The sequence below is a fragment of the Cheilinus undulatus genome, linkage group 19, assembly GCF_018320785.1.
Source record: "Cheilinus undulatus linkage group 19, ASM1832078v1, whole genome shotgun sequence".
Taxonomy (NCBI): domain Eukaryota; kingdom Metazoa; phylum Chordata; class Actinopteri; order Labriformes; family Labridae; genus Cheilinus; species Cheilinus undulatus.
Window position 1 is genome coordinate 24,766,271 of NC_054883.1, and position 19,596 is coordinate 24,785,866.

General features: G+C 41.5%; 1 protein-coding gene across 1 annotated transcript in view; it reads left to right on the forward strand.

Annotated features, from left to right (window-relative positions):
* The window catches only part of LOC121526995, a 135,173-nt gene that overhangs the window by 111,714 nt on the left and 3,863 nt on the right, over nt 1-19,596 (forward strand). The window contains exons 6-10 of the mRNA XM_041813623.1: nt 812-901; nt 10,796-10,940; nt 11,158-11,291; nt 13,385-13,593; nt 16,699-19,596. The exon at nt 16,699-19,596 is cut by the window's right edge and continues 3,863 nt beyond it. Of these exons, the coding sequence (XP_041669557.1) occupies nt 812-901; nt 10,796-10,940; nt 11,158-11,291; nt 13,385-13,593; nt 16,699-17,833 (1,713 nt within the window). The 3' untranslated portion in view covers nt 17,834-19,596. The remainder of the gene's footprint in view (nt 1-811; nt 902-10,795; nt 10,941-11,157; nt 11,292-13,384; nt 13,594-16,698) is intronic.

Below are 19,596 nucleotides of genomic sequence, written 5' to 3' on the forward strand. Positions count from 1 at the left end.
GGGAAAGGTAGAATATACACACACATTAACACACATGCTGGGGAAGACCTGCAAAGTCTCGCAGTAAAACAGAGGTGACAGACTCTGGCAGCAGCAGTCACGCAAGTCAAGTAGCCTTGCAGTTGTCACGCTATCGCATCTGTGCATCTACACACTTTTCTATGCAAGATGAGAATTTGGAAACCAGGCTGTGTTTTTGTCAGAAGCTTTGCTGCTTTTAATCAATATGTTTGATATCAGAATCAAAGCGCATTTCCATTCAAACAGATTAAATCATCAAAGTTTCTCACAAATTTAAAGGATGTATATTTTCACTTTCATATCTGCTGCTTTAAAAAAATCCTTGATTCCAAATCTAACAGAAAATATTTCAAAAAGACGCTCAAAAATAATATTTTGCAAGTTTAATTTGGCCACCTCACTTCCATACACATCTGTGTTTCATCTCTCCTCCACAGTTGTGTTATTCTTTCTTTTGTTCTGCTTTTTTCACTTCTGAGAATGATGGAAAGAATGATTTGAATTAAATAATATGCTAGAAAAAAGGCCTGGAAAACATTTTTCTAAAGCTTAAGAGAAATAATTGTACATTAAAGTCTGTTTTCTGTTTGCAGATAAAGCGGTTTCAGTATGTCTGTCGGGTGTAATCACGCCATCTTTGCAGAGATGAAACACAATAAATGCAGTTGTTTGTGTTTGTCAATTATGTATTTGCTGCACTTGAATTTATTTGCTGCATGAGCTGCTCTGAGTCACCACTTATTTCTGTCTTTCTTTCCCTATGTGTGTGTATGTGTGTGTATGTGTGCAGTCTCTGACAGGCTTTGCATTGGTGGTGAGCAGTGATGGGATGGTCTTTTATGCCTCCTCGACCATCGTGGACTACCTGGGGTTCCATCAGGTGAGTTAAATGTTTGAGTTATTTTGAGATCACAGGGACCTCAGTAAATTGCTCCAAAACAAACTGCTTCTTTACACCTTTAAGCTTTTTGGCAAATGTAAATCATCTAAAACACTTGGGCAATCATACACCAAGTGGTAATCCTTACTGCTAGGTGTGGACACACCTCAAATCATAATGATGACAATTCTATATCTGACATCTAAGACTGCATATAAATGTGGTCTTGGAAACACTGCTCTGTACTCACTTAGTGATATGAGTACTGCTCCATCGTCTGACATAATTTGTGTTAGAGCTCTAGTAAACAAAAAGCGTGGCTTTATTTCTGTCCATTCAGCCTTACTAGTAGTGATGGGGATTGCAGCTGTTTTTAGAGATCTGGATCATATGGATCAGTTCAGTAATAAAAACTGGTCTTTTGGCTCCTATTCAATAGATTAACTAGTTTAATGTGAACTTGTGCAGCTCAAAGCATTGAGTCAATAGAGCCAGTCCAAGACAAAATGGACAATAACATCCTCTCATTGCTGACCTGTCCCATTGTAACTCATATAATATCCTGTTTTACCTTTTTGTATCCTTTCATATCAATCATGTTTCATAAGATTTGCTGTCCTATCTTGATCTATTACATCTTATCGTATTGTATCTTTGCTTGTCAAAGCTCAACATACCATATTGTATCATATATCATGTAGTATACTGATCAATCACATCTTAATTGTCTTATTATATCATATTGTATTACATCATAGCATGATGTATCGTATCTTATATCAATCCTATCATATCCTGATCTGTCACATCTGTCACACCTGTCTTATCATATCGTATCAATACAATATTGTATCTTATGTTTTTGTATTGTGTAATATGGTATCACATTGTATCAATCTTACCAGTCTTCTCATGCTTATCATATTATGGTATGTTATCCTGCAATACCATATCGTATCCTCTCATATCATATCATATCGCATTGTATGGTATCGCATCATATCGCGTTGACGTGCATCGTATCAGATTGTCTTGTATTGGATCTTGTCGTATCACATCAAATCACATCATATCAAATTTTTTCCCATCATCATTTCACTACACATCACATCGTTTCCTATTGCATTTTTTGTATCTCATTGTATAGTATTGCATTGTATTACATTGTAATGCACTAATCAAATCATATCACATCTTATCGCATCCATCACATGGTATTGCATTGTACCGTATTGTATCACATTATATTGCCTTCCATCAAATTACAACTTATTGCATTGTATTTTATGGCATCATAGGGAATCGCATTGTATCGCATTGTATCACATTGCATCGTTTCACATCATATTGCATTGCAGTATGTCACGTCACCATGTTCGTATCACATCGTGTCATAGCCGTTTGTATGGTATGGTATCCTATTGTTAAGTATCATATCATATCCTGTTCTCTCAAATCTTATCTGTTTTATTGTACCGTATCAGTTCAATCCTATCCAGGTCAATGGTAACCTGGCACGCCACTCATAGACAGCATTTGGGAAAGGGCAGAGCCTTTAAAAACTTGGAGGGTGATTGGATGAACGTTCTGTCTGTCACATCTTTATGGCCCAATCAGACCAATAAAACACATGACTCCTCCGCACCCGAAAGTACTGCCCCTCGTCACTGATTGGTCCTGTCACTTTCTAACCGGGCCCAAACGGTTCAGATGGGTTCATTCGCCAGTGAGAAACACTGAAACAGGCGTATCCATCTGCTTTGCAAGGTTAGGTCAATGGCATATTACCTGTCTTACAGAATCGTATCAATATATCGTATTGAGATATCATATCACATGGTTTTGTATTGTGCCATTTCTTATTGTACCAAATGGTGTCATCCATCCATTTTCTATACCCCTTATTCCGTTCCGGGTCGGGGGTGGGCAGGAGCCTATCCCAGCTGTCATTGGGCGAGAGGCAGGGTACACCCTGGACTGGTCGCCAGTCAATCGCAGGGCTGAATTATAGAGACAGACAACACATAGAGACAGACAACCAGGCATGCTCACATTCACACCTACGGCCAATTTAGAGTGATCAATTAACCTAATGAGCATGTTTTTGGTGGTGGGAGGAAGCTGGAGTACCTGGAGAGAACCCATGCGTGCACGGGGAGAACATGCAAACTTCACACAGAAAGGCCCTGTTTGGGAAGCGAACCAGCCACCTTCTTGCTGTGAGGCAACAGCGCTAACCACTGCGCTGCCGTGCCGCCCCAAATGGTGTCATATTCTATCTTATTCCTTACATATTATCTCAGATCTTACCTTTCTTATCTTACATATTGAATGGTATGGCATAATGGTATCATATGGTATCATCACATCTCATCATATCTTATTATATCATAATATTTTGCCCATGATATTGTTATATCCAAGCAGCAACCTCCAGTCCTGAAAAATGAAGCCAATGGGGAAGTGCAAAATTTGCAATTCCAAGAGTGTCCACTTGAGGCTGGCTGTAAGAGCACAGGAAGTCCCATCTGGACACCTGTTAAAAAGCTGTTTTTACACTAGAAATAAACTGGTTTACATCCTGGTTCAAAAAACCAAACCTGTCTCATTAGTAGATGTCTTCATGTACTCTCACTGTACGGGGGGTGAATTTTTTTGTACCACAATAGTTCAGATTATATTTAGGAAAAACCTCACTGCGGACTTATTGGCGCATCTCATTTGATTGACAGATAGCTGGACAAAGGCTAAGTTTCTGTCAACCAGAATGCTAGCTAGCTAGCTGACAGGAAGTCAAGCTTAGTGGGCGGGCTGTTGGGTTGATCCAAAGTTCGGTTGAGACTACGATTTCAGTATGGAAGCCTCCGTGGATTGGCTTCAAGATTGGCTTCGGATTGAATCCCCCTATTGTAAGCAGATGGCTGATGTCACACAGGGTTTGTCCAAGTCTTTCTACAGTCTATGGTTATATCATGGCATTGTAACAAGAAAGTGTCTATCTTAGGAGGCTCCCCAGCAGCTATTTCCTTTTTAATTTTTGTTTTGGAGCATTTCCAGAAGTCTAGCTGCAACACTTATGCTCCCTGAAACTTATTATGTTAAAGATTTTCATCTATATTGAAGAGGTACAGTCATGGACGAAAGTATTGGCACCCCTGGAATTTTTCCAGAAAATACACCATTTCTCCCAGAAAATTGTTGCAATTACAAATGTTTCTGGTGTCCACATGTTTATTTCCTTTATATGTATTGGAACAACACAAAAAATCAGAGAAAAAAAAACACAAAATTGACATAATGTTACACAACCTCAAAAAATGGGCTGGACAAAATTATTGGCACCCTCAACTTAATATTTGGTTGCACACCCTTGGAAAAAAATAACTGAAACCAATTGCTTCCTATAACCATCAACAAGCTTCTTACACCTCTCAACTGGATTTTTGGACCACTCTTCTTTTGCAAACTGCTCCAGATTTCTCAGATTTGAAGGGTGCTTCTGGCAACAGCAGTTTTAAGATCTCTTCATAGGTGTTCAATGGTATTTAGATCTGGACCCATTGCTGGCCACTTCAGAACTCTCCAGTGCTTTGTCTCCAACCATTTCTTGGTGCTTTTTGAGGTATGTTTGGGGTCGTTGTCCTGCTGGAACACCCATGACCTCTGATGCAGACCCAGCTTTCTGACACTAAGCCCTACATTGTGGCCCAAAATTTTTTGATAGTCTCCAGATTTCATGATTCCTTGCACACAGTCAAGGCACCCAGTGCCAGAGGCAGCAAAACAGCCCCAAAACATCTTTGAACCTCCACCATGTTTGACTGTAGGTACTGAGTTCTTTGTAGGTCTCGTTCCATTTTCTGTAAACAGTAGAATGACGTGCTTTTCCAAAAAGCTCTACCTTAGTCTCATCTGTCCACAAAATGTTCTCCCAGAAGGATTGAGGCTTACTCAGGTATATTTTTGCAAACTCCAGTCTGGCCTTTTTATGTCTTTGTGTCAGCAGTGGGGTTCTCCTCAGTCTCCTTCCATGGCGCTTCATCTCATTCAGATGACCACGTATGTCAGAGCTGACACTTTTGCACCCTGAGTCTGCAGGACAGCCTGAATTTGTGTGGAAGTTGACTGAGGATGTTTATCCACCATTGCAGCTATCCTGTGTTGCATTCTTTTGTCAATTCTTCTATTCTGTCCATGTCTGGGGAGATTAGCCACAGTTCCATGGGTTATAAACTTCTTGATTATATTGTGCACAGTGGACAAAGGAATTTCAGGATCTCTGGAGATGGTCTTGAAACCTTGAGATTTTTAATATTTTTTCACAATTTTGCTTCCTAAGTCCTCAGATGTTTCTGGGCTCTTCTTTCTCTTCTCCATGCTTGGTGTGACACACACAGGCATACAACAAAAAGGTTGAGTCAAATTTTATACATTCTAACTGGCTTCAGGTGTGATTTCTAGATTGCCAGCACCTGTTACTGCCACAGGTGAGTTTAAATGAGCATCACGTGCTTGAAATAAAATGATTTACCCACAGTTTTAAAAGGGTGCCAATATTTTTGTCCAGCCCATTTTTTGAGTTTTGTGTAAAATTATGTCAATTTTGTCTTTTTTCTTCTGATTTTTTGTGTTGTTCCAATGCACATAAAGGAAATAAACATGTGGACACCAAAAAACATTTGTAATTGCAACAATTTCTGGGAGAAATGGTGTATTTTCTGGAAAAATTCCAGGGGTGTCAATACTTCATCCATGACTGTATTTGATGTTTGTCTCAGAGAGTCTGTGAACAGAGCTAATGCAAAGATTTAGGACTTACTTTGTTGGGATTTTTTCCAGTTTCTGCAAGCACTGATTTTCTCCTAAAACATCAATGGAGTACAAACAGAGTCGATGTTTGGATATAGTGGAAGAAACAAACCTGTAATTTCCATAAGTCATCACGGGTGCCAATATAACTCAGCTCTTCAAAGTTAGGAGCTGGTTTTGCTCAGTCCTTAAAGCAGGCACCCCACTAACAGAAGCAGCGTCCTCCTCTAATGCCTGTGGTTACGATTGGCTTGATCACTTTGTGACTAAAAGGCTAATGATCAGAGTCAGATGAAGGTTTATGACCAAGTAGGTTGAAATGTGTAAGGAATTAGTCTTTTGTTAGAAAAAAAGGATTTAGAGGAGGAGTAAAAGTTGAGAGCTATTTAACTGGAATCTCTTTAATCTACATGACATCAGATATGTACAGTTAGGATAATCATTCCCCTAATGTTGAAATACTGCTTCAAAAACATGGATCATTTCTGAAGTAATTGACCAAATGTCAGAATCCTTATTGCATCAGAAAAGTACAACTCCTTTGATTTTAACCATTAAATTCACCCTGTAACCTCTGATATAGACCTGTTTTTCACTCAACAAGTGTTCAGATCTCTGACATTATTCAGCGAGTTCACCCTCAGCTGATCCTGCCTCCATCCCTCCTTTTCTTCTTCTTTCATCTTACGTCTAATGAGCCGCAGCAAAAACCTCTCCTTCTCTCCGTCTGTCTGATAACTCGATCTAGACGGCAGGGTGAACCCACTAAGTCACAGCTGAGAGGCCACAGGAAGGTGAAGACCTCAGCTTCACCCTCACACACACTCTGTGGGTGTCTGTGAGCACTGATAAGTCACCAACGGTTCAGCTTCCTTCCTCTCCGGCGGCGGTACCAGCCGGTCTTTAATTATGGATGATATCAACACGGGCTCGGCTGTCCTGCCTCGCTGAAATCATCCCTCTCCTTCAAAACCATGAATAAAGTGCTTTTTACTGTTCAAATCCCTCCTTTAACCTCACGTCTGCCCAAACACACACACATAAACACACTGACACTTTGGGGGAGAAATTCTTCTGCTTCACTTCTCCCACTTGGCTTACAAGCAGACGGGGGCAGTAACCCAGCGCCATGAAATCGACATGAAAACCAAAGCGGTCTGAGAGATCCTGCCACAGTGTGTGAGTCTGACTGTCTGTGTGTGTGTTTAAGGGTGTGTAAGTAGGGGGTGTGGACAAAGGAAATAAAATCATATTGTAGTAGATGATAAATAGATTAGACTTATATCAGCGTTTATTTCATTTAAAGGTTGACATGTGAACAGACATAGACGTAACATACGTAGACGCCATACTGACTGTGTGCTCGGTGTTATGATACGTCAGCATGCCCACCATATTTGTAGAGGCAAGTCTCTATTTTTGCAGCTATAACAGCCTCCACTCTTGGAAGGCGTTCTACAAGATTCTGGAGTGTTCTTGTGGGAATTTGTGTCCATTCATCCTGTAGAGCATTTATGTGGTCAGGCACTGATGTTGGACGAGAAGGCCTGGCTCACAATCTCTGTTTCTGTTTATCCCAAAGGTGCTGGATGGAGTTGAGGTCAGGGTTCTGTGCGGGCCAGTCAAGTTCTTCCACACTGAACTAATCAGACGATGTCTTTATAGTACTTCTTTGTGCACTGGGGCACAGTCATGTTGGAAGGGCCTTCCCCAAACTGTTGCCACACAGTTGGAAGCATAGCATTGTCCAGAATGTCTTGGTATGCTGAAGCATCAAAGCTAGCCTTAACTGGAGATAAGGGGCCTAGTCCAAAACCTGAAAAACAGCCCCATATCATTATCACTCCACTAAACTTCATAGTTGGCACAATGCAGTCAGACAGGTAACGTTCTCCCGGCATCCTCCAAACTTAGACTCACCTATCTGACTGCAACCAGAGAAGCGTGCTTAGTCACTCTACAGAACATGTTTCCACTGCAGTGTCAGTGTGCTTTACGTCACTCCATCTGATGCTTCGCATTGGACTTGGTGATGTGAGGCTTGCATGCAGCTGCTTGGCCATGGAAATTTCATGACGCTCCTCCCGCACAGTTTTAGTGTTTACATTTGGGGCTTTTCCATTACATTGAGCAGCTTGGCTCTTCTTTGTCTGACTTGGCATGGCAGCCCAGCATAGCAGGGGATTTGCTTTTCCACCACGACTGAGCTACCTGTTTGATGGCGTATCTACAACTGATGATGCAGGGTTTTGAGTCAATGCCGTTAAATAGCTGCGCTTCAGTAAGCATTGTTTTGTTAGATTTGGCTGTTGTTTCTTCAAAGTTTCTTCTTCTTCTTCAATTGGATCCTGCAGGTATTTCAAGGTATGGTACTGTCGTTGTTACTTTAACACGTCGGAATTTTTATCAGGAGGACATTTCACCAACTGTCTTATTATAAAGGTGGCATCCATCACAGTACTACACTTGAAGTCACTGAGTTCTTCAGAACGACACATTTAGGATCACTAATGTTTGCAAAATGGCAGGAGTGGCCAAATACCTTTGTCCATATATGGACAATATATGATGTGCCTTGTGATTCTGGCTTGGTCCTAAGGTCAGCTCAGACTACACGATTTTTTTAGGCGTTCACAACAGCACCATGTCAAACTATGCAAAAAAATCTTGTCCCGTCTTGGCCGACAACCTGGCCACACTACAAGAGTGATCCTGATCCTTCACTGTATATGGACATCACCACTGTCTCTGCGACTGAGTGCGAGTTCACAGATTGACGGGGGGTTGGTCAAAGAGTGTCAGTCACTCTACAGCAGAAGTGCTCTAAGTGACTGTAGCGGTCTTTTGCTCATAAAAAAGGAAAATAAGAAACAATTATGGGTTGGATTATGGAAAACAGTTATGGATGTGTCAAGAGGAGGACAATATGAACTGGCTCTCCTTCTGATAGAACTTAAGCTACGCATGTAACAGCGTAAATAAAATTTACATTGCATGGTAGATGTAACACTGAGTTGAATTACTATAGCCTAAAAGAATGCACATGCAGGTGCATCAGAAGTGAATCATTACTTTATTATAGGACAACAACAAATACCTTTTTACCCGTACTCATCCCTCATAGGAATGAGCCTGCTGTCAACAGTAAACCCACTCTTCTCCAACTACATAAAAGATGAAGCAGAATAGAATGCTAACTTTCAGAAACTGTAGTAAAAACATCCTCTTGTCTTTCCCAAAGTATATAAATATATATTGCAAAGTATTTTGGATTTCTTTGTTTTTAAGTCACTCTGTTTGCTTCTTGGGCCTTGACAACATGTAAAACTCTTTAAACCCACAATTGTAGTCAGAAAGACACTTATCCTTAATGTACCACAGAAGAGGACAGCACCACAAGAAAGCTCTGCAGAAAAGCAGAAAACCTCTGCTGGCCTTTGATCCCGTTTGTTAGCGAGGCCATTCGCCTTTGAAGGTCAGCAAAAATATCACTTTTTCTCCGTTCTTCCCTCCTCTTTTCCTCTCTGTGATTTTTACGAGAAACATAAACAATAGTCACTCGATCCGTCTGCCTGACTGCCGGTAGGGAACCAAACCACAGGCCGAAGACGGTGGGAACAGATTGTGTTTTCAGAGGCAGGCGATCAAAAAGCCTCGCGTGCCACCAGTGTGGAAATTATGGAGAGAGAGCACGGGAGGAGGGAGCAAGGGAAGAGGAGAAGGTTGAACGTTTTAGTGAGGAATCTGTCAGGGAATGACAGAAAGCAAAGCTGGAAAAGAGAGAGAGGCATGACGAGAGTGGGCTGGAACCCCACTCTCTTTATATATGAGTGTTTGAGTGTGTGTGGATGGGGAGGGTTCGCTGGGCTGGACCGCTGTTCAGGAGCTGGTGTCACGCGATGTTTGACAAACACAGCTGCCCTCGCTGGCCCTACAGCTGCCCCAGCACTCATACTGTACTGACTTATTCCCCTCTACGTGTGTATATACATGAGTACATGCATGTCTCTGTGACTTTGTGTGTTCAGTAAAGTCCCTGTGTGTGTGATGAAGGGAATTAGCACGCTCCCTGTGAATCCTGAGGCAGGCTGTGTGAATGTGAGCAGCAACAAAAGGAATCTCTCGTCCAAACTGGAGCTAGCAGCTGGAATGATGGCAGCCTAGTCCAACATCAGAGTGTGATGCTGATGTAGACATGCAATCTCTGGTTTATTAAGACTTCTAGGAAACATGAAGAAAAGGCCTCAACCCTGCTTCCTGCTTTATGGTCAGCAGGGGGTGACAAGACAAATCATAAGGTGCCCTCTTATAGGGTCATTCATACCTCATACCTCATTCCCAAGGGGGGGCAACTGAACCTGTGGGTGGGGCTAACTTCCCAAATGACATCATGAGGGGAGAATATGAGAAGGGCTTGTTTTAGCACACATTTTCTGAAAGGCTGAGAAAGAGAGAGGGGAGGGAATGGATTTTTTCTGATTCTTGGGGGGATTGTGGACAGGCCAGGGTACATATTTTGTTAGAAAGCCTGAAAAGGTGTATTTTGCGTAATATGTGACCTTTAATACCTGATCTGCTCAGACCTGTGATCGGTAGATGTACATATAGCCACTCACTTTCGATTTAAATGTTTTTTTTTTAGTTTTATTTGCTGCACAGTCAATGGCTTAACAACAAGGGCGGTACTGCATAGGTTATTCCCACACTAGTGCACACAGATAAGCAGTGGTAAATGTCATCAGCCTTTTCTTACCCTAACCCTAACCCTTTACAGAACCGTGACCCAACAACCTCTGTGAACCGTTATGATCTATTCCTTCCAGGTTGAAGCCAACATAACTCAGCTTGAATTATTTCAAGTATTTATGAACATGGCAGGGCACACAGCCAATGAAAAACAAGTCAATTTTCATCCCTGTCTTAAAAGTCATTCTAAGGTCACTGTATGGTTTTCTAACTTTCCCAGTGTGTTTGCTCTTTGCAGCTTTTCTGTACATACTCTCTGGCGAGAAACAGCCCTGTAGCTTTGTCCTTTTCTTATAGACAGTCTATGCTTTAACTAATTTTTCACACATTGCCCCACAGACTGACGTGATGCACCAGAACGTGTATGACTACATCCACATAGACGACCGTCAGGAGTTCAGACGTCAGCTGCACTGGTCCATGTGTCCTCCACAGCACCAGGGGGCGTCCACGCATCAGGACAGCCAGATACCTTCAGGGACAGGTGGGTAGATCACTGGCAAAAGGGTAAAAACTTAACACAGTCTCAGACATCATTAAGCATTTCATTTGCAACCTGTTTTTGAAGTATTTTTTCCTTAAATAAGAATATGAAAAAAAGATTTTTGTCTTTAGTCTGTCTGGGATGATATCCTTTTATGTCTTTAACTTTGCAGCCCAAATTGAGTTTCTTCTCCATCCTTCTCTCTCCTGCATCTCAGGTGAGGACTTCGTCGTTAGCAGCCTGTTTCACTCTCCAGAGGCCGGGGGAATTCCTCCAGAGCTCTCCTGCTTCCTCAACAGATGTTTCATTGCCAGAGTTCGATGCCTCTTGGACAGCACCTCTGGCTTCCTGGTGAGTGGTCGGCGCTGAGTGTGCCAGCTGAACTCAACAGTAACTTTAGTTTCATGCACAGCAAACAGAAAAGTGCAGAATATGCATTAAAATAAATCATAGAGTAAATGCTGCCCACTCTGTGGCCTGTAAAAAGGATTATGACCCCGCTGGTTCAGAGAAACTTGTGTATGGTTATTTATAATTGTACTGGAAGGCGACACAGCAGCTGAACAGCAGCCTGGTTCATCGCTCTCGGCTGTGACTGCAGCGGTTTGGAGAAGAGCAGTGGAAAAAGCCCCGATGACAGAGAAAGTAGAACATGTTATGAATATATTTATAATATTTGTGTTTTCATCGGGGTCGGCAGAGTTCACTGTCATTGTTTTACTCTAATGTTTGCTGCACAACAGGAATTCTAGTTGTTGATTACCAAGAGGAATCTTTAGCCAAGTCCTGAGTAAATCAGGGATTTCCAGACATTTTTATACCGTAATCAAATGGATCAAATGACACCGATACCTGTTTAGATTACACTAAACCAAAAAATAGGAAGTCCCAGGCACCCGTTTTTTTAATATCCTGTTTTCAATTTATAACCTCGGTTCCAAAAAAGTTGGGGCTCTGAGTAAAATGTGAAAAAAACAATGCAATGATTGTCAAATCACACAAACCCATATTTGATTCACAATGAAACATAAACAACATATCATATGTCATGAACAATATTCGCTCATTTTGAATTTGATGGCAGCAACATGTCTCAAAAAAAGTAGGGACAGGGCCATGTTTACCATTGTGTAGCATCCTCTCTTCCTTTAACAATAGTCTGTAAATGTCTAGGAAGTGAGGAGACCAGTTGCTGGAGTTCTGGGAGAGGAATGTTGTCCCATTCTGGTCTGGTGTAGGATTATAGCTGCTCAACAGTCCTGGGTCTTCTTTTTTGATGCTCCAAATGTTTTCTATTGGGGAAAGGTCTGGACTGCAGGCAGGCCAGTTCAGCACCCGGACTCTTCTACTGTGAAGGCATGCTGTTGTGATGTATGTGGTATGTGGTTTAGCATTGTCTTGTGGAAATAGTCAAGGCCTTCCCTGAAAGAGACGTGGTCTGGATGGGAGCATATGTTGCTCTAAAACCTCTATCTACTTTTCAGCACTGATAGTTCCTTGTCCATATGTATAAGCTGCCCACGCCATAGGCACTAATGCTACCCCATGCCATCAGAGATGCAGGCTTTTGAACTATGCCAGGATAACAAAGGGGATGATCCCTCTCCTCTTTGGTCCAGAGGAGGTGTCCGTGGTTTCCAAAAGGAATTTATATTGTGATTCATTCAAACGCCAGTCAGTCACAGAGCTGACAAATAGAGACAAATAACCAGGCATGCTAACAGTCACACCTAGAGTCACCAGTGAATCTAACAAGAATGTTTTTGGTGTGTGGGTGGAAGCTGGACTACCTGGAGGGAACCCACACTACAAGGGGAGAAAAAGCAAACTCCCCACGGAGTGGGGAAAGGCCAGGGACCAGGGGCCTTCTTGTTTTGAGGCACTAACCCTTGTGCCACTGTGCAGTCCTAAATTTCACATTAAACCAATATTAATCCAGAATAGATATTTTTCTGTGATATATCCTCCATGCAGTTTCAGAGCATTTCACTCAATCTGTCTCAGGGTCAAAGCCGGTGCAAGATTTACTTAGCTCTGACTCCTTTTTTCCTTTCTTCCCATCATCCTTTACACTCTGTTCTCTGCAGTGTTGTCTCTGCTGAGCTTACTGCTTAGGCTGATAACTGGAGGTGTTGCCTTCAGGGCTTTCTGCAGGAAAGCTGCTCCATAACGTGTTTAGCACTTCTCCAGGAAGGTTGCACCAAAACAACCACAGCCACAAAGTGTGAACACAGAGATGGGAAATACACCTATCTGAATAAAGATGGATAGTATGGCTTTGAGATGTAGGCCCAAATGCCCAAATCCTTTTAATGCAAGATGTTAGGCATTAAAAGTGATGGTTCTTTTTCATGGATAATAATCCAAAATCTTACTTTATAAGTTGTTAGACTTCTTAAAGGGCATTGGATTTGACAACTGTTGAACATTTTCTTCTTCCCCAGACGATGCAGTTCCAGGGTCGCCTGAAATTCCTTCACGGTCAGAAAAAGAAGTCAGCCTCTGGAGCTCTGATTCCTCCTCAGCTGGCTCTCTTCTGCATAGGTGTTCCTCTGCTGCTGCCCTCCATCACCGAGATGAAGATGAAGAACATGCTGATGAGGGGGAAGACCAAGGGCGGAGGAGGAGGCATGATCTCTGCACTCGAGCACGGGTGAGAAGAATTAAAACTTTGAAGTTCCAGGGATAATAAACATGCACATCACACTTTCCTACCCACTTATTGTTTTAATAGAGGTGCTAAACTTTAATTAAAGGTCAAGCTTTTTAGCACAAACTTTTATGTCAAAACACCACCATCCAAAGTTGAGGTTTGATGCATGTTGACACCTTGTTGTGGCCTCTGGAGATTGCACAAATATTTCTGATAGGGGAGCTCAAAGTAAAGGTCAAAACACATCTGCATCATCGGATGTGTTTTTTTAAAGCCTGGAGTTAAGAAACACTTGGTAATTGTGCCTTATAACATCATTATGTTCTTATCATAACTTTATATTTGGTGAAAAAAACACACTTCATGGCTGCTATGAACAAGGAAAAACATTAAAAAGAGTTCAAGTCAGTCCTTATGAATCAGTTCTTTATTTGAGCTTTATTTCAAGAGTGAAAATATGATTTCTTTGCTATAAAACCATAATAAAACAACCATTTACCCTGAGATCTGCCCTCTCCTCACCCAGAAGCTCTGACATATAACCAAACAAGCTCTGAATGTCCTGACTGTGGTCTGTTAAGAGCAAATACTCAACTGAGCTCGAAAAGTTCCTTCTGTGTGCTTCATGCATTATTAACAGACTGACTGGGAGTTTAGAGCTGCAGAGTAAGCAAGCAGAGACCGAGCACCCCCTCTGCTGTTGACTCTGTATCATTAGGACAACATGGACCGTGTTTGAACTGAAAGAAGAATCAAAAATATACTTATAGAGTCGGCCAAAGCCTGTGTGCATTTATATTATGTTGCAGGAAAGACACAAAGTCAAGTAAAAACATTTCTTTATAAAGCACATTTAAAACAACCACCACTGATCAAAGTGCTGTACAACCAAGACACAATCAATTCAAACGAGATCTCTCGTTTTAAGAACAATTAAAAGCAAAGATGAAATAATAAAATATGATATATTGATATATAAACAGCGAACCACTATTTTTTTTTCATGGATGATTTTCACATAATGAAAAAAGAGCTGTTAAAAGTGGTCTTTCTCATTAATGCTAGACAACAGAACATATAACACCTATTAACAGGCCCAATTGCAACAATTAAGACGACAGCCAAAAACAAGGCACAGATTTGGAAACACTTCACAAATCTTACATCATAGAAGACAAATATAAGTCTATGACTAAGATATATTGCACATAACAGCAGTAAGACTAAAACATGTAATCATAATTTCTTAAAAATGGAGCACAGACAGCCAGAGTCTTCCATCTAGAGGAAACTATTTAAGGGAATATTGATTTAAAAAAAGACATTAATAATTATGAATGTAAATGTCCTTACACATCACGCCTCTGCAGGCTAAAGATTTCTGACAAAATAACATTTTTTTAAGTTTAGGTTAGGCAAGTTTGGTAAGGTGAGGCTGGATTAGGTAGGGTAGTGTTAGTTTAGTTTCGTTTGGTTGAGTTGAGTTGAGTTGAGTTGAGCTGAGCTGAGCTGAGCTGAGCTGAGTTGAGTTGAGTTGAGTTGAGTTGAGTTTAGCAAGGTTAGGTTAGGTTAGTTATGTTAGGTTTAGGTAACTTTAGTTAAGTTTAGTTTAGTTTAGTTTAGTTTAGTTTAGCAAGGTTAGGTTAGGTTATTTATATTAGGTTTAGGTAACTTAGTTTAGTTTAGTTTAGTTTAGCAAGGTTAGGTTAGGTTAGTTAGATTAGGTTTAGGTAACTTTAGTTTAGTTTAGTTTAGTTTAGTTTAGTTTAGTTTAGCAAGGGTTGGTTTTAGTTAGGTTAGGTTTGTTAGGTTAGGCTTGGCTAGGTTTGTTTTGACAAGTTAAATTAGGTTAGATTAGTCAAGTTAGGCAAGGTTTAATTTAGATTAGGGTAGTAAGAAAGGTAAGTTAGGTTAAGTTAGGTTAGGTTAGGTTTGTAAGGTTTGGTGTGGTTTAGTTAGGTATGATTTGGTTTTGTTTAGGTTAGATTAGTTAGGAAAGGTAAGTTAGGTAAGTTATGTTAGATAATGTTACTTGGGTAGGTTATGTTTAGTTTAATTTAATTTAGTTGGGTGAAGTTTGGTTTAGTATGGTTTTGTTTAGTTTAGATTTGTTAGGAAAGGTAAGTTGGATTAGGTTAAATGAGGTTAGGTTACGTTAGTTAGGTTAGGTTTAGTTTAGTATGGTTTGGTTTAGGTTAGGTAAGTTAAAAATGTGAGTTAGATTAGGTTAGGTGAGGTTAGGTTATGATAGTTAGGTAAGGTTTAGTTTAGTTCAATATAAATGAAAGGTTTAGTCTAAAGAAAAGATTTGTCCACCAACATACTCCTTAGAAAGAAACAGCCTTTTTGAACTTTACAAACAAACGATTGAGTCAGATCACAGGAATGGATGGTTTTTACAGTTTTTTAAACAAATTTTGCAGCTTAAAAATGTAAAAATGTTCCTCACTGGCAGCACAAGAACAAATCAAGCAGTAGAATGTCATTTAAAAACCAAGAGCAATAAAAAACAACACCAACAATAAAGTAAAATCCACATCACAGAGGGAGATGCTTTTATAAAAAAAAATAATTTACTTGAGCTGCAATAATAAGTTGCAACAAAGAAAACAGAAATTCAGTTAAGGGAAGCATTAATCAAAGTCTTTGGAGAACATTTGGTAAATTCATCTTTCAGATCCTGAGATCAGAAAAATAATTTCAGAGGTTTACCACATTATTTGAAAAAGCTACACAGTAAAAACATTATGTTTAGTTGGTGCAGAGTTTTTGAGGTAATAAAATATACTGTGTTGTTCTGTCTCTAATCTTGGAGCTCTGGCCGTCATCGACCTTTGGGTCGAGAACTTGGAAAAGATGAGTCACTTCTGGAACGATTCTGTCCTGAACTTAAATGAACCAGACATACGTAGATGTTTGTGCTGTGAGTCATCAATCAGCAGGAAAACATTCAGGCTGAGGACGTTTCAAACTTTGAAGAAACAAACTCAAAGAAATGTGAAAAAAATAAAAAAAATAAATGTCCCAACAGTCTACAGACTTTGTTTAATCTACACTCGATCTGTTTGTGATTAATCTCTTTTCTCCTCCTGCCGCCTCTCACAGTGAGCGAGGGGAGCATCTCCGCAGACACTCCTTCAGCGGAGGGATGGGTGACATCACAGACCCCCTCCTCCTCTCCTGTCCCACCCCAGGTGTCAACCAGCGAGGCCACCACACCCCCTGGACCCCTCTCTCCAAAGACAACCTCAAGTACCGCCCTGACGGTTACTACAACCAGGATGAGCCGCTCAACTACTGCAAGTCATCCATGGGTCCTCATAAAGGTGTGAGCCCAGGTCTGAGTGGCGGCTGGCCTCTGCGTCCAAACTCAGGTCCTCTCAGAGCAGGTCAGGGTGTCGGATATATCCCTTCAAATCGCCTGAACAAGGTCGGTCCATATGGGAAGCCGTACCGCCTCTCCCCGGGCTGTCACAGCGGCCGAGGAGGTGAGGTGTTCGTCTCTAAGCTCTACGGAAATGTCCAGATCCCCTCAGACCCTGATGCATACTGTGTGGACCTGGTGAAGAGCGAGAATGGATATGGCGAATGCTACGATGGCCATCTGATGCCGCCCATCAAAGTTGAGCACGACTCAGACTCTGAGAACGGCTGCGACACTTATGGGCAACCTTGGGTGGGCCGCGACCCAGAATCCATGGACCGTCGCTATGTTAATGGCGTCTATGACCACGCTGCAGGCCTCCACCTGAAATCTGAGGCTGACTACTACGACCCGCAGTACTCTCCCTGTCAGCGAGGCAAGGCAGGAATCAGCCCGCCATACAACAATGGAAACTATCAAAACTATGCAGTCAACAACAGCGGCAATGCAGCCAACCGTCTGCTGAAATGTGACAAAGACTTGGGCAACAACGACAACAACACATTCAGTCCACAGCGACTCTCGCACTCAGACTCTCTATGCAGCAACCAACCTGTCAACCTCATGGACTCTCACCTCTACCAGCAGGACCCGCACAAGGCCTACATGCACCCGGACTACAACAAGCATGGCCCGTACGAGTTCAAAGGTCACGGACTGATCCACTCAATCAAAAGGGAGCCAATGGACTCGCCGCCGTGGTCAGAGAATACTCACGACATTAGCCAGGCCATGATGGTCGGCCAGAGGAACGCTATGCCGTGTGTGATGAACACGGGGCACCACAAGTCCAGCCCATACATTTACATGCCGTGAGAGAGATCTGCTCATGATAACCTGCTTCAAACACACATCCAATCAGTGTGCATTAGCCTTGTTAGTGCACCAATCACACACCAGCATCACAAAGAGACTGAATATGAGGATCTCCAGGATGTCAACGTTTGGATCGCTTCTTCTTCCGTGTGATGAAGAGGTTACAAACAGGCTCAGGTTTAGCGTTAGCGTTGTGACAATCACGAAAAAAAAACTTCATATCCTGTTTATGGAGAGATGTTTTTTGTTTTTAATTTTTTGTAGTTGGTTCCAAGCACTTTTGGATTTTAGTGAAAATGAGACAAATTATGTCTAGAGACACAGTTTCAGTTTGTTGTACGTGTTGTGTTCACCTGGATTTGTGGGAATTTTGCTGTAAAAAAAGACTATTTTTGAGAATTTTGTTCACAGGAGATGCTTTCACACACCTACTGCTGGGAAAAAGGTTTCAGTGATATCAGTTTAGAGGATAATCTGAAGGATAATCTGCCTTTGTTCTGGTTTCCCATGTTAGATGCTTTAACCAACAATCACCTGCTTAAGTCATTACTCTCTACGGTGATGTCTGAGTGGGCGACTAGTCCCTATGCAACATTAAATTGTATTAAATCAGTTTACAGAGACATCAGATTTGGTTAAAACTGCTTCAGAAAAAGTTACACAGAGTCAGTTTGCAGCCAGAGTCTGATTTTAAAATGCTCAGTGTTCCTTTATTCAAGCATTTTAATAGCTAAAGTGAACAGCTGCAGAAACACAAACGCAAAAGTTCTATATTTATAGCTTCCACCTGTTGATTAAAGAATATTATTGTTCAGCTTCTCTAACTGATGAGGAGAAAAGCCAGGGTTATACTTCAGCAGAATCCCCCCAGAGACAGAAAAGCCAGAGAGGAGTAAATATAGGGTTGATACTAACAGATGATCCGCTGTCTCTGTAGGTCACAGTGGACTAAAGCACAGAGCAGACTTCGCTTAATTCTGCCATTTAATGCTATGATAACCTGTGCAGAATATGACCATTTTTTTAATCTAGCAGTACCAGAACACTGACTGACAGCTGACAGTGATCCTGCTACAATACTTAATTCCAATTCAGACCAAAGAGTTTAAACTGCCACTGTGATGTCTAAACACCTGCCCGTTCACACTGTTGAGACTGTAGGAGACGATGTATCATTTTCATAACTCTCACGGTCACTCACTGTAAAGTGATTAATTTCTGCAGTTACTGCACAATAACTCTATCCCTACAATAGGGACAGTACTGCACATTAACGGTCTTTGTATGTGATTTTTCATGATCATGCAAAACATTTCAATCATATGCAGGTGCACAAGAGGGATTCCTTACTAAATCTTCCTTTCCATCACCATCATAGGGTGGCAGCACAAAAACACAGCACTGTGCATAAGTTTTAGGCATGTTTGAGCTGAAGCTGAAGTAAAGAGTGTAATGATGAGTAATCACACCTGAAGGCACCATCAGGCAGAAAGGAGGATTGATGCAACCCAAGTCATGCTCTGGATGTCCTTGCATTTTAGCAGGGGTATGGGAAAATATAGTGTTAAAAAATAACAAAGTCCACACCTTTAGGGTGGAGTAAGAGGGGGATGTGGGGAGTGAGCACAGCTATAGGGTACTGTTTGGGCAGATAGTAGGGTTGCCACAAGCCCCTGGTCATGCTGCGGATTTCCCAAGGGCCTCAAAATTGCCAGAAGTCTCTGGGCCAATCACCAGGGGTGAAAAGGCCCAGACAAAAGAAG